At 41.6% G+C, this 16,143-nt stretch overlaps 1 protein-coding gene across 3 annotated transcripts in view; it reads right to left on the minus strand.

Moving 5' to 3' along the window:
- Positions 1-611: 611 nt before the first annotated feature.
- The window catches only part of LOC109929769 (nucleosome-remodeling factor subunit BPTF), a 60,003-nt gene continuing 44,471 nt past the window's right edge, over positions 612-16,143 (minus strand). For all 3 annotated transcript variants that reach the window (XM_048610852.1, XM_048610851.1, XM_048610850.1), the window contains exons 17-19: positions 14,851-14,935; positions 9,502-9,688; positions 612-2,110 (exon numbers count right to left, since the gene is read on the minus strand). In XM_048610852.1, the coding sequence (XP_048466809.1) occupies positions 2,098-2,110; positions 9,502-9,688; positions 14,851-14,935 (285 nt within the window). In that variant the 3' untranslated portion in view covers positions 612-2,097. The remainder of the gene's footprint in view (positions 2,111-9,501; positions 9,689-14,850; positions 14,936-16,143) is intronic.

Genomic DNA, 16,143 nt, shown 5'->3' on the forward strand with positions numbered 1-16,143 from the left:
ACAGAGTTTGCAATTATTTTCTGTACAAGAAACATTTCAGTTTTCCGCAAGGTTGCAGAGGCCATTTGTAACACTCCAGCTCTCACTCCTGTTCCATTCAGACATGATGTCCATGCTTAAATCTTCTGCCTGCAGATTAGTATAATACTAGGCTGTTGGGCAAATTCAGGAATAATATTTTAATAGAAATTTAAATTCTCTTCCTTCGTTAAATCAGAACCTCATTCAGAACAGTGAGGTGTATAGCTGTTAAGTAGTATGAAGATTTTAATGCAGTCTACTTTAGCATCTGCCTTTCGAAATATAGTGCTCACCATGTATCATAATAATTCTCCTGATTTTAGTTTAGACTGCTCAAAGCAAGCTAGCTTCTCTCAACATGCTGGACTGAAAAAAAAAAAGGAATTATTTTCTCATGAGTCTGACTTGAGCACTTCAAGGTTAAATCGAAGAGCATATTTCGATTTTTGTTTGTTAACTCTGTTTTTAACACCATAACCAGGATAAGCTATTGAAAGCCTCTTTCGCCAAATTGCCATGAATAAAAATTAATGGCAAAAGGTCCCAAATTTATGTATGCTTTCAATGTGATTAAAAAGATGACACCAAAGTTGATGTCAAAAACATTACTTTATTGTCTAGGATGAAATGTCCTATCAAGTACAAAAGAATTACTCTTCATAGTTGCCACAATCTGTTAAAAACATAGATAGCAATCTATTGCCTACAGGTAGGAAAGATTTTTTTTGCAACATTACTCAAAACAAATAAGTTTGTAGATATGAATAAATAGTACAGAAATACTGTGATGTGGTGATGAGATGTGCAGTATTTCACAACTCGAGAGTTAGTCCATAGTTCCCCTTTTTTTTTAAACTCAATACAAATGCATACAATATGCAGCATTTCAAATTTAAAGTGTCCTTGCACCATTTCCAAATTTTTATTTCCTTTGTTAGAATTCTTGGGAGAGACCTGAAGTCTCACAAATGTGTCATTTTAAGCACATACAGAAACACTTGTGGATTTTCTCAGTGGGAGATAATGGTTTCCTCCATTTATTGTTTTCATATACATCAATATTTCTGAACCTTAATACAAAAAAACAAAAAAAAATTCAGCATCTGACAAAATGTTTACATACAAGATAACTTCAGTACACACCGTTTATTTCAGTCTATCAAATTTCTGCAGAGTGATTGATAGTTTTCTGGTGCTGCCTCATTGCCACTGTGGCAGTCTTGGAAGTCAATCCTGAAGACCGCTCAGCCAGTGGTCATGTGGAGGTCCACTTCGGTCAGATTAGTTAGGAAAATAAAACTTCCTGCTGGATCCCATTCTGCTGTGCTCACGTGTGTCTGTATGTATGTGTGCGTGTGGGTGCGTGCGTGCGCGTGCATGTGAAACAACTCCTTTCAAAGAAAGAAAGGATCGAGGGTTATCACTCACCGTTACCTACAGCAATTACATAAAAAAGACCAACTTATTGCAAGTTGAGTCTTTTCATATCAATAAGAAAAAAAGCACATAATTAGTTGACAAACAAGGGCAGCAGATTCTAAAAAAGAAAGCTTCATCTTTTCTCAGTAATAAATAAATACAGCTGTCAAATTTAAACATGTTTGTTTCATTACAGACAGCTTGCAGCCAGCTTCTTCACTGAAGAACTGTGGTGATGAATTTCGCTGGGAAAATTGAAGCCAGCCCCCTGTCATAACAAGAGCGGACAGGATGCTTCATGCTTCCCATCCCATTTCAGGCGAGGAGGATACGACAGTCAAACAGGGCTGATAAAAGGTGGCTTCTTTTACAAATGTTTTCAAATTTCCTTCCTTCTCCTCTTCATTTAAACTCTCCCTTTTAGTTTCTAACAAACAGAATGGGGCTTTATCCAATTCAGTTAACTGATTGGTGCTTGAACAACAGTGCTGGTTAAGGTCAGTCAGTCAGGAAAGCCTGACAAAGTATATCTGCCTCTGGTGGCATCAACTTCTCGCTGCACTCTGAATGCAATTCCTGTTATTCACGCTTTGTACGATTTTGTTCATTGTTGTTTGAAGTCTAGAGAGTGCAATCTACACAGTAGAGTGTGATCTGTTAGGAATGAGACCTGCAGAGCAAAAATTGGCAGATTTTAGAATTTGTACACTTCCAGAATAACAGTGAACGGCTAAAAATCCAACAAACTATAGAAATAGACAAATTGACAATACTATATTTAAAAGAATCCTGCATTCAATCTGCATTTTTTACAATGCTGTTTTGTTATTATATGAAAACAAAATGTTGTTGAAGTTTCTCCTTCCCCCTGTCTAAAACGGTTCTGTGATTCTAAGTGATTCAAATGACCGATGTTGCTTGAGTAATAACTAACCCAAGATTCATAAACATGCAAAGCAAGGAGAAAATATGCTCACTAGGTGGAATGAAAAATAATTAGTTGCATTATTGTGTGTTTATTGATGGAACTACATGGAAAATAACAAATGTTGCAAAAACAGGTGTTTATTTCATACCTTTACACAGAATCATACATTGAATCCCTACAGTGTGGAAATAGGCCCTTCTGCCCAAGAAGTCCACACCGACCCTTGGAGCACTCCACCCAGATCCATCCCCTGATAACCCACCTAAGCTACACATCCCTGAACATGACGGGCAAGTTAGCCTGGCCAATCCTCCTAGCCTGCATATCTTTGGACTGAGGGAGGAAACTGGAGCACTCAGAGGAAACCCACGCAGACACGGGGAGAATGTGCAAACTCCACAAAGTCACCCAAAGGTGGAATTGAACCTGGGTCCCTGATGCTGTGAGGCAGCAATGCTAACCACTGAGCCACCATGCCGCCCACCTTTAATTTAGGAAACTTTACAAAGTGCTGCAAAGTAGTGTAATCAAATAGAATTTGACAGAACCAAGGAAGGAGCTATCAGGATAGGTGGAAAAAAAAGCAGTGAAGGTGTTGTAGAGCAGAGCTTTGTCAGTATACTTGTGGAATTTGATTACATGTCTTTTGATTATGTTGCCAAGAGGGTGCATGTATATGGGAAATAAAAGAGAGTCAAGATTGATCCTTGCAGGACTCCATATTTATAGTGCGAGTATGGAAAAAAAACTATCACCAAAGATTTTAACTGTTTTATAATCAGGAACAGATAAATAGCAGAACCAATGTGAGGACTGTCTGATTCACCTAGACATCTTGGAAGGGACAGTGTAACAGGATCACAAAGTTGCCAAATTCAAAGACAGCAAGGGGTAGAGAAAGATGAGGAAGGAGATTACTAAGGCCAAAAGTGACAGAGAATGCAATTTACGGCCTTGGACTATTTCAGTGCAGTGGATGGGGAAGAAATCTGATTGAACATCTTCAAACACGGAGTGGAAAGAATGGGATATAAGTTTAGAAGGTAGCAATATGCTCAGGAACTTGGAGGGCAATAAGAAGGTTGGAGAGCAGCAGTAGTTTTAAACAGAGGAGACTAGGCTATATTTCTTGAGGAAAAAGGTAATGGCAGATTTGAAAGAAGGGGACAGTATTGGAGGAAAGGGACATTTATAATGTCAGCAGCTTTATAGGAATTGGGTCAGGAAGGAAGAGGAAGGTTTCATGGGCAAGATGAGCTCAGTGAAGGAGAAAAATGCAAGTTTAAGGCTAAGGCACTGGAATGCATGGCTTAAATGAACATTCCTGTAAACCATCCCTGAATCCTGTCCAGTATATCCTTGCTTAGATACAGGGCTCAAAACTGCACAAGATATTCCAAATTCTGTCTGACCAGAGCCTTATAAAGCCTCAGCAGTACCTCTCTGCTGTTGCATTCTAGCCCTCATGAAACGAATGCTAATATTGCATTTGCCTTACTAACTGTCAATTGAACCTGCATGTTAATTTTAAGAAAATCCAGAACTAGGACTAAGTTCCTTTGTGTTTAAGATTTTTGAAGCTTTTCTCTATTTAGAAAATAGTCTACCAAAGTGCATAATCTCACACTTACCCATATCATATTCCATCTGCCACTTCTTTGTCCACCGACTTAGCCTGTTCAAGGTCTTCTACAGCCCCCCTGCTTCCTCAACACTACCTGTCCATCCACCTATCTTTCTGTTAACTGCAAACTTAGCAACAAGGCCTCAGTTTTTTTGTCCAGATTGTTAATATATAATGCAAATAGTTGTGGTCCCCACAGTGACCTTTGTCGAACTCCACGAGTCATCAGCTGCCAAATTGACAAAGATCTTTTTATTCCTACTCTCTGCCTTCTGCCAGTCAGCCAATCCTCTATCCATGCCAGTACCTCGCCCCTAATACCATGGGCTCTTATTTAGCAGTCTTTTGTGTGGCACCTTGTCAAAGGCCTTCTGGCAATCCAAATAGATCACATCCACTGACTTGCCTTTGTCTAACTTGCTCATGACCTCTTTAAAGAATTCTAACAGATTTGTCAGGCATGACCTCCCTTTGACGACACTGTGCTGACTCACCCGATTTTTACCATGCACTTCCCAGCAATCTCATTCTTAATAATGGACTCTAAAATCTTACCAACAACTGAGGTTAGGCCAATTGGCCTGTAGTTTCCTGTTTTCTGCGTCCCTCCCTTCTTATGTTGTGGGGGTGCCAGTGTTGGACTGGGGTGGACAGAGTCAGAAGTCACACCACACCAGGTTATAGTCTAACAGGTTTATCTGAAATCACAAGCTTTTGGAGCACTGCTAGTTTGTCAGGTGAAGTGAAGAAAGGCACAGAATTTATGGGCAGAAAGATCAACAGCTGAACAGCAAGTGAAGGGATGACCTATAATCTGATTAATTGAGGCAGAGAGATAATTAGAAAAAAATTAAAATAAGTTTGTGCTGGAGACAAACCAAATGGCTGGAGTAACATAATAGGTATAACAGTCGTATGGCAAGGGTCTAACCAAAGTAACAAGTAACCCAAAACTGTACAAACTAATTAAGGTAGAGAGATCATAACAAGTTCTCAAGATGATGGTGTCAAATCAGGACAGTACGGAAGATTTTACAAATACAGAACAATATGGTGGGGTTATTAGTAGCGCTACATGAACTCAAGATCATGGTTGAGGCTGTCTTCATGGGTACAGAGCTTGGCTATCAGTTTCTGCTCGGCGATTCTGCGTTGTTGTGTATCTCGAAGCCGGCTTTGGAGGACGCTTACCTGAAGATCGGAGGCTGAATGTGCTTCACCACAGAAGTGTTCCCTGGCTGGGAGGGAACATTCCTGTCAGGTGACAGTTGCATGGTGTCCTTTCATCTGTTGTTGTAGCTTCTGCATTATCTTGCCAATATACCACGCCTCGGGCCATCGTCGCCTGCAGCATATGACGTAGATAACATTGGCTGAGCCACAAGTATCTGCCTTGGATGTGGTGGGTGGTGTTCCCACGTGTGATACTAGTATACATGTCAATGATCTGACAGGTCTTGCTGAGGTTGGCATGGCAGCGTGGTGTGGTGTTGTGGTCGAGGTTGTCCTGAAGGCTGGGTAGTTTGTTGCGAACAATGGTCTGTTTAAGGTTTGTTGGTTGTTTGAAGGTGAGGAGTGGAGGCGTAGGGATGATCTTGGTGAGATGTTCGTCGTCATTGATGACATATTGAATGCTACAAAGAACATGGCAGAGTTTCTCTGCTCCGGGGAAGTACTGGACAATGAAAGGTGTCCTGTGTCTGTCTTCTGAGGAGGTTGTTCTGGTTTTTCACTGTGGCACGTTGGAACTGGCGATCGATGAGTTGAGCTTAGTATTCTGTTCTTATGAGGGCGTCTTTCAGCCCCTTTAGGTGTTCGTCACATTCGTCCTTGTTTGAGCAGATCCTGGGTATACACAGGGCTTGGTCACAGGGGATGGCTTCTTTAACAGGTTTAGGGTGGAAGCTAGTGAAAAGAAGCATCGTGAAGTTATCCATGGTTTGGGGTAAGGTGAGATACTGAGGTGTCCATCTTTGGAGATGTGTGTGTTCAAGAATGAAACTGATTCTAAAGAGTAGTCCATGGTAAGTCCAGTGGTGGGCTGAAACTTGTTGATATTGTTGCGTAGTCATTTCAGTGATTCTATGCCATGAGTCCAGAGGAAAAAAATGTTGATGTATCTGTTGTATTGCATTGGTTGGAGGTCCTGTGCAGCAAAGAAGTCTTGCTTGAAATTGTGCACGAAAATGTTGGCGTATTGGAGTGTAAATATGGTTCCTATGGCTGTTTGTGTGTCGGGGTGAAGAACTGGTTGTTGAAGGTGAAGATGTTGTGGTCGAGGATGAAGCCTGGAAATTGGCAGCTGTTCGTGTTGAGTACAGAGGCTGTTGCAGTGATGTGTGCAGAGTGCTGAAACACCCATTGTAACAAGGAATGTTCCTGGCTCGACTGGTCCATGAGTGTTGAGTTTCTGTAAGAAGTCTGTAGTGTAGCAACAGAAGCTAGTGGTTCTTTGTACAATAGGTTTCAAGATGCACTCGACATAGCCAGAGGTTCTCACACAGGGTCCCACTACTTGATGTGATGGGGCATCCAGGTGTGTTGTCTTTGTTTATCTTTGGAAGGCAGTAGAAGTCTCTTCTGCGAGAAGCAAGCAGGATGAGTGTGCCTCGGACACTCTCAAGGCCTAGGTCAAAGGTCTTGATCAGTCTGTTGAGTTGACGGGTGTGTTCTTTGGTCAGATTGGCAGGTAGTAGTCTGTGGAGTTCCTAGTTGTAGAGATGTCAGTATTCTGTATGACGGCTCCTCCTTTATCTGTTGGTTTGATGACTATGTTGCGATTGGTCTTGAGAGCCTGGAAAGCATTGCATAGTGCAGGATGCTACCCAAGCACAATCTGGTGAGTGCGGCTGATGAACCTGGCATTAACACATCTCTTGACAGCTTGAGCATACATAGAGCCTAGGGCAGTGGCCTTCCGGAGGGTCCAATTTGACTCTTTCTTCTTTGGTCGCTGCAGTGCGGATCTCTGTCAACTGTTCCAGTTTGTTGGTTGCCTCACTGGGCTCATTGTTGACATTTGGGGTTTGTAGAAGAATTACTGGAGCTTCATTGGCGTGATAAATTCCTGTGTCTGCCACGAGACCAATGGGGTCCATTTTGGTAGTGGGGCAGAAATTAAGCACTCGCTGAGAACTTTGATTTTGGCTGGTTGAAGGGTGTGCTCAGACAAGTTGACAATGGATTTCCCTACAGTGGTATCATTTTCAAGCGTGATACTGGGGACACCACCAGGTACTGCTCATGGTGATGCCAAGTTTCTCAAATTTGCTGTTCTTGGTGTGCATCTAGGTGGCGTTGCTTTGTCTGCTTGGCAGTGTCCTATAGCTGGTCCCCTGTATCCTAAGCGCAAGCAAGAATATCCTATCTCGATTTCAAGGTTGTGCTGTTTGCTGTAGAGCTGGTATATGAGATGATTGAGGATGTGCAAGAGGTATGATAGCAGAGGCTCTCAACGTACTGTTTTGTAGGTCGACTTGAGTGGGTTTGTGATCTGTAGTCCTTTTGGGATCTTCTCTGCAGAAACTTGATGTCTGTGTTGATTATAGGTCAGCCCTTCACTTGCTATTCAGCAGGTGACACTTCACTTACATTGTCTGATGCTTCTAATCACCTGCAGAGACTTATTATTCAGGCTGTCAACACGCCACTCACATCATTTGTATGATCTTTTGATTTCTCTGTCCATTGATCTCTCTGCCTATAAATTCTGTGCGTGTGTGTTTTTCTTCACTTCACCTGACAAAACAGCAGCATTTCAAAAGCTTGTGATTTCAGATAACCCTGTTGAACTATAACCTGGTGTTGTGCGACTTCTGACCTTGTCCCTCCCTTCTTAAACAGAGGTGTTACATTAGCCATTTTCCAGTCTCTGGCATCCTCCCCGACTCCAGTGATTCCTGAAAGATCACCACCAATGCCTCTACAATCTCACCAACAATCTTCGCAGAACTCTGGGCTGTATCCATCTGGTTCAGGTGATTTATCCACTTCAGACCTTTCAGTTTCCCCAGCACCTTCTCCTTCTCCTTGGTGATGGCCATTACACTCACCACTTGAAGTTCTCGTATGTTGTTGGTGTCTTCCACTGTGAAGACTGATGCAAAGTACCTTTTCAGTTCCTCTGCCATTTCTTAGTTCTCCATTACTATTTCTTCAGTCTCATTTCCAGCAGTCCAATGTACACTCTTGCCTCTCTCTTACCTTTTCAATATCTGAAAAAAACCTTCTTGCAATCTTCTCTGAAATTACTGGGCTAGTTTACTCTTAATTTTCATCTTCTCCCCCATTACGTTTTGTAAGCTATCCATTGCTGGTGTATAAAGTTTCCCAAACCTCTGGCTTCCCACTAATCTTCACCACAATGTTTGCCTTTTTTTTAAAAAGATGTCTCTGATTTCCCTTGTCAGCCATGGTTGCCTCATCTTCCTCTTAGTAGCCTTCTTCTTCCTTGGGACGAATTTCTGCTGTGCCACCTGAATACCAATCCCCCGAACTACTGCTGCTCCACTGTCTTCTCTGCCAGGGTCCCCTTCCAATCAACTCTGGCCAGCTTCTGCCTCATGTCTTCATAGTTCTCTTTATTTAATTGTACTCAAACTCCCTCTCAAACTGCAGGTGAATGCTACCACATTATTGTCACTGCCCCCTGGCGTTCCTTCACCTTAAACTCCCTAATCAAGTCTGCCTCTCTAACAGCACCAAATCCACAACTGCCTGTTCCCTAGTGTGCTCAACCACAAGTGCTCCAAAAATCCATCTTAGAGGCATTCCACGAATTCCTTTTCTTGAGATCTGTTACCAATTTGATTTTCCCAGTCCACCTGCATATTGAAGTCCCCCATGATTACTGTTATCATGACTTTATGTGCCTCTTTTATATCTTGATTTATTTGTTCCTCACATCCTGACTACTGCTAGGAGGCCCGTAAACAACTCCCATCCAGCTCTTTTTACTTCTGTAGTTCTTCAACTCTGCCCACACAGATTTTATGCCTTCCAGCTCTATAGCACTTCTTGCTATTGACTTAATTTCATTTCGTACTAACAAGGCAACCTTGCTCCCTCTGCTCATGTGCTTCCCTTTCGGTAGGGCATGTATCCTTGTATGCCCCTTTAAATTTGCATAGTAACTCCAGAGCACGTCAATGAAATAACTGTCATGGTCAAATATAGTAACAAAACTACTGAACACTCAGATTATGAGGTCCCACAGTCTGAACTACCAGACTTCAGTTTGTGCTATGTTAGCTGAGCTCAGTCACAGTGGTTGTAGGGTCACAATTGTCTATAACCCTGGGCAGGATAAAATTTATTGGAATTCCCTCTTTTGGCTGGAACATTTTTCAACAGGAGAAGGGTTCAGTGCTATACCAGATCAAACAACCTGCCATTCCAACGATGTAAACTCACACACGAAGGGTGTCCGCTTTGGTGGAATACTAAAGAATGCCTAGCATCAATGTTATCAGAGAAGATCGTTTAAGTAAGAGCAGCAGTGCAGCCTCACCTGTTTGCCTTGAAAGTTTTCAGTTTCTGTACAAAAAATGATTCCAGAACCTCTGCACATTGATAAAACGGTGAATCACTGGGGTTATAGTAACGGCAGTTATCAAAGATTTTGGTCATATCACCAACAAAGTCTGTCAGTTTTTTGTAGAACCGATGATGTATTCTTTCTTCCATGGTAGAAAGATCTATATTAGAAAAAATACATTTAAACAAATATCTGATGTTGGGACAATGTCATAAAGCATCCTCTCATCTCACAAAAGTTATAAGAAACTTCAAAATTTTAATATGAAAACTGAAATGTTAATTTAAACACTTGAGACGTCATCTGCCAACCACAAGAGACAATGGGAAAGCAGCCTCAGGTGAGGCTGTCCACTGCATTTTGTTTACTTGAAACTGTCCACATTCAGTTCTGTGACAAACTTGTAGCTTTTGAACCTAAAAAGGTACCTGGTGCCTGCTTGCCTTGCAAAAGTATCAAATCCACCTTTGCCTAAAATTACAGGAAAATATGTAAGCAATAGGTGAATGTCACACAGTTCCATTTATGGCTGTCAAGTTGGGAAAAAAAACACCTCATACATTTTCTGCAACGGAACAGTACCCAAATTTCCATTGTTCCTACTTTATATTCCTTTACAATATTACCTGTTTAAATTTGTGTCTATTATGACAGAAATTATATGAGCCTTCTGCACTGCATCAAAGCTGAAGTGGATCCATAATACTGGGGTGCGTTTAAGATGTCATCTTTGTACAATCAATTTCTTAAAAGCTGACAAGGGGAAAACCGAAGAGCCAGCGTGGATTTCTAAACAGCACGTCATGTTCAGCTAAGTTGCTGAGTTTTTAAAGCAGTTAATACAAAGGGTCAACGAGTGTAATGCTGTTGAGGTGGTGTACGTGGCCTTTTGAAAGGCAATAAAAGGCAATAATAGATTTCTCACAAGCCTTCTGTGTAGCAAAGTTGAGCTCAGGGAATAAAACAGACAGAAGCAAAAGTGCCTCATCGAAACAGATAATGACATCTTGAAAAATGTCTACACAACATGGGTGGCGTTGCTGGATGTCTTAAAACGCATAAAAGGTGGATAAATCCCTAGGACCTGATCAGGTGTACCCTAGAACTCTGTGGGAAGCTGGGGAAGTGATTCCTGGGCTCCTCACTGAGATATCTGTATCATCAATAGTCACAGGTGAGGTGCCAGAAGACTGGAGGTTGGCCAACTTGGCACCATGATTTAAGAAGGTGGTAAGGAAAAGCCAGGGAACCACAGATTGGTGAGACTGACATCGGCGATGGGCAAATTGTTGGAAGGAACCATGAGGGACAGGTTTTACATGTATTTGGAAAGGCAAGGACTGATTAGGGGCAGTCAACATGGCTTTGTGCGTAGGAAAGCATGTCTCACGAACTTGATTGAGTTTTTTGAAGTAGTAACGAACAGGATTGATGAGGGCAGAGTGGTCAATGTGATCTGTGTGGACTTCAGTAAGGCATTTGACAAGGTTCGTCATGGTAGATTGGTTAGCAAGGTTAGATCACATGGAATACAAGGAGAACTAGCTATTTGGAGACAGAACTGGATTGAAGATAAAAGACAGATGGTTGCTTTTTTGATTGGAGGCCTGTGACCAGTGTGCCACAAGGATCGTTGCTGGATCCACCGCTTTCATCATTTATATAAAAATGATTTGGATGTGAACATAGGAGGTACGGTTAGTAAGTTTGCAGATGACACAAAAATTGGAAGTAGTGGACACCCAAGAAGATTACCTCGGAGTACAACGGGATCTTGATTAGATGGGCCAAAAGGCTGAGGAGTGGCAGATGAAGTTTAATTTAGATAAATATGGAGGTGCTGCATTTTGGAAGGGCAAGTAAGGGCAGGACTTATATACTGAATGGTAAAGTCCTGGGGAGTGCTGCTGAACAAAGAGGCCTTGGAGTGCAGGTTCATAGTTCCTTGAAAGTGGAGTCCCAGGCAGATAGGATAGTGAAGGTGGCATTTGGTATGCTTGCCTTTGTTGGTCAGTGCATTGAGTATAGAGTTCATGTTGCAGCTGCACAGGAGATTGATTAGGCCACTTTTGGAATACGGTACGCAGTTCTGGTCGCCCTGCTATAGGAAGGATGTTGTGAAATTTGAAAAGGTTCAGAAAAGATGTACAAGGATGTTGCCAGGTTTGGAGGATTTGAGCTGTAGGGAGTGGTTGAATAAGCTGAGGCTATTTTCCCTGGAGTGTCAAAGGTTGAGGGGTGACCTATGAGAGGTTTATGAAATCATGAGGTGCGTGGACAGGGTAAATAGACAAGGTCTTTTCCCCAGAGTGGGGGAGTATGAAACTAGAGGCCACAGGTTTAAGGTGAGAGGGGAAAGGTTTAAAAGGAACCCAAGGGGGAACTTTTTCACGCAGAGGGTAGTGCGTGTATGGAATGATGTGCGAGAGTAAGCAGTGGAGGCTGGTACAATTACAACATTTAAAAGGCACCTGGATGGGTATATGAATAGGAAGGGTTTAGAGGGGAAATTGGCCAAATGCTGGCACATGGGACTAGATTTATTTAGGATATCTGGTTGGAATGGACAAGTTGGACCAAAGGATCTGTTTCCTTGCTGTACATTTCTATGACTCTAATAGAAAACAGGGAGTAATGGTCAATGAATCTCTTTTGGACTGGAAGATGGTTTGTAGTTGAGTTCCCCTGAGGCTGGTATTGGGACCCTTGTTTTTCCTGATACAGATTAATGATCTAGATCTTGGTGTGCAGGGAAAGTCCTAAAGGACATAGTCAAGTCGGTGGAGCGGGCAGAGAGGTGGCAGACAAAATTGTATGTAAATATGTATGAGGTGATGCATTTTGGTAGGAAGAATATGGACAGACAATACAAAATAAGGCATAAAATTCTTAAAGGGATGTAGGAGCAGAGGGGCTTGGCTGGGTATATGCGCACTGGTCACTGAAGATGAAGTGACTAGTTAATAAAGCTGCAGTATCCTCGGTCTTATTAATAGGGGCAAGAGTACCAGAGCAAGGAGGTCACGCTGAACAAGAGACTTATAAGATCTCAGTTGGAGTTCTGTTTACAGCCTGGGCGAAAGATGTGAATGTACTTGAAAAAGTGCAACAGGTTTATAAGAATGGTTCCAGGGTTGAGAAATTTCAGTTATGAGAACAGATTGGAGAGGTTGGACTTGTTCCCCTTGGGAGAAGGCTAAGAGATCATGTCATAGAAGGTTTCAAACTCATCAGAGGTTTGGACAAAAGCTCGGGAGAAACTGTTCCCACTTGTAAAAAGATAGAAGATGAGAGGGCACAAATTTAGAAAGTGATTTGCAAATGTGACAATGTCATGTGAGGAAAAACTGAATTTTTTTTCTTTATTCATTAATGGAATGTGGATGTTGGTGGCCGGGCAGCATTTATTGTCCATCCCTAATTGCCCTGAGGACAGCTCAGAGCCAACCATATTGCTGTGGGTCTGGAGTCACATGTAGGCCAGAGCAGGTAAGGATGGCAGTTTCCTTCCCTAAAGGACATGAGTGAATCAGGTGGGTTTTTCCGACAATCGACAATGGATTCATGGTCATCATTATACTGTTAATTCCAGATATTTTTATCTGCCACCATCTGCCGTGGTGGGATTCGAACCCAGGTCCCCAGAACATTATCTGGGTCTCTAGATTAACAGTCCAACAATAATACCACTATGCCACTGCCTCCCTCAAATAATTTATAATTTGGTCACTAGAGGTTTAATCTGCTATCAAGTGCTCTGAATAGCTACAGGCTATTCAAGCACGGGCTGTAATTGTCCTGTTTCCTCCATTTTTAATGGATCTTTAAATTTCTCTGAATTGCTATCCTGCAAGTCCTGCCTGACAAGGTGCAAATGGAAAAACTGGGTGAGGGCAGCAGCCAGCTTGGCTTCAAAGCATCCACAGCTGAATAATCTGTCAACAAACTGAACAGGCTCTCAGGTGAAGAACAGTTACTAGAGTGAACCAAGAATGGTTATCTAACAATAGGCAGCTCCGCTCCAAAGAGTGGAGAAACACTCCACCGAAACAGTAACTCTTATGCCACAACCAAAAATTTAAAGGAGGTCTAGTTACATTGACACAGCAATTTTCTTAAATCACACTTTAGAAAACTCATCACTTTGCTTTGTGAACAGCAAACTTTTTTTATGCTCCTTAAACATTATTTAGGTGTCATAATAAATGAAGTCTCATAATAAAGCCCAGAAATGTGATTTAAGTGACTGGACCATAAAATGTTTTCCACACCCTCTCTGCTAAATGAGAAATTTTAACATACCATCATGTTTAATGTCTTGTGAAGGCAGATTATTATCATTGCACGCCCTGGCTACTGCCTTCAAACAGTCATCACCCATGAGATCACAGTTACTTAAGTGTGGAAGACAAGAAAATAAGCCCCTTTCATCTCCATATTTATGTCCCTGATTTTTCATCTACACAAAAACAAGCAGCTTTCAAAGTTTATAACATATAGTCTACTTTGTTGGTTGGATTACTCTTCTGCAAATTAAATTCTTGAAGTAAATGGAACCAGAAGACAGGCATGAGTGACTTTAAAAAAAACAAACTGTTGATCAGATACAACGGGATTAAGTGAAGGCCACCACGAGTATTACACAAATTGTGAATCAGAAAATTTTAAAAAACATTTTTGGTATTATACAAGCTGGCTTTTGAGTGAATGTTTTGATTAAATTTGTTCCTCCTCTTTATCCCAACTTAAACCCCCCATTAGATCATTCCAATGGCTTCCAAATTTTATTAGGATCACATACTGAAACTTTTATAAAAAGAATACTCTTAAATTAGACATGAAATTGATCCATTCATGCCTGCACAAAGTGTTTTTAAAAATATTTTTTTATCTTCACTCGCCCTGAAGGGCCTGACCCATGATGCAAAATGGCTCTGCAGATCAGCAACCTACAAGTACCTCTACAAGGTAGCCATTCTTCATCCACAATCTCAGGCAGTGAATGGAGCAGCAAGCTCTTCTATCACAACAGGGATGGACAGTTTATTATAGGAAACATTGATTATCCATTCATGCTTTTCTCATGTCACTGCACAATGCTGAGGTCAGGTAACCTACTCCTGGTCCTGTTCAAACAGCTTTCCAGGCAGCCTCAATTAAGAATGTTTGACGAACGTGAACCCTCTTGACTCGTGAAGCATCCTGGTGTCCTCAATGCCCCAGTTGAGGCTGGACCATGTACGTCACAGGCAGCAACTTCAACAAACCAACTGATAAAATTACCTTGGTACCAGGCTAAAGTACAAAAACTGAATGACTTACCCATTGGCTCTTTGATGATGCCATAATAATCTGGTGCATCATTGGGATCTACTGGTTCCAAAAAGGGCCAAGCCATTTTATGAGCCTGTTGAGAATTGAAGTTTTTATGTTTCACCATGTTTCACTGGAATCACTAACATATAGAGTTCTCATGTTTACAATCAATTAAATTTTAGTGAAAAACAAGGGGAACAGGGTGAAATAGATATCGGCAAAAACTCATTGCTAATTTTGTACATGCTAGATTTTTTTTGTTTAATATGTCTGCTCCTCATTGCTAAGGCACTTGAAATAAATGCTGAAGGATTACCAACAGCTGTGGAATCACACCTGAGAATAAGTAATTGTTTTCAGGAGTGCAGCAGAAAGTTTGGGAATGAGAGTGAGGAAGGGAAAGGGTACTTGTAACATACATCACTCTTTCCAAATCTACTTGTCACCATGTGATTGCAATTGTTCCAGCAACTGAACAATATACTAACAGTTACAAAACTAAAAAGTGGAATGTGATCCCACATTTCTCTGTGTAGTAGCAGCATGTACTGTGGCTCCAATGTTTAACATCAGCCAGGCAGCTTGATAAGTGCAGCAATCAGGTGGAAACTTTCAAATCCAAATCATAGTTGTTGGGAATATTCAAGAGCGCCATCACAAAACACTTTACACATCTTGTGTTTTCTCGCACAGGTTGGCATACCTAAACTTGTTCTTGGGCAGGAGGGCAGAACAAAATAGATCATGCGGGTGGGTGAGAACGAAGAGAATAAGGGGCACTTGGAACTCCTTGTCTGAAGCCTGGCTGCTCAAAAGGTGAATTGTGCCAAATACAATCCAAACGACAATATTGCAAAATGTGATTTATCAGGGTTTCACTCAGCATCCATAAACCCATTGACAAGTCCCATTTCAAGATCCCGAAGAAAAAGTTAATGTAAACCTCTCTGCAAATACAATGCTTATTGAACCAGTGAGGCTCAACTTGTGCTAGTTAATCATTTCTCTGCTGTTTAAGGCACAGATGAGGGTGGGAGACAAACTTACATCATAGATCCGCAGTAGCAAACAGAATAAAACAATGTATTAAGTGGACTAAACACTGGCAGCTCCAGATACTAGCAGAACCTAAATGCTGAAGGTTTGTCAAAAAAAAATTAGAAAAGGATCAGAGATAGTAGGAACTGCAGATGCTGGAGAATCTGAGATAACAAGGTGTAGATCTGGACGAACACAGCAGGCCAAGCAGCATCAGAGGAGCAGGAAGGCTGACGTTTCGGGCCTAGACTGAAGGGGAAC

The sequence above is a fragment of the Rhincodon typus genome, chromosome 23 (genome assembly GCF_021869965.1).
Source record: "Rhincodon typus isolate 14 chromosome 23, sRhiTyp1.1, whole genome shotgun sequence".
Lineage (NCBI taxonomy): Eukaryota > Metazoa > Chordata > Chondrichthyes > Orectolobiformes > Rhincodontidae > Rhincodon > Rhincodon typus.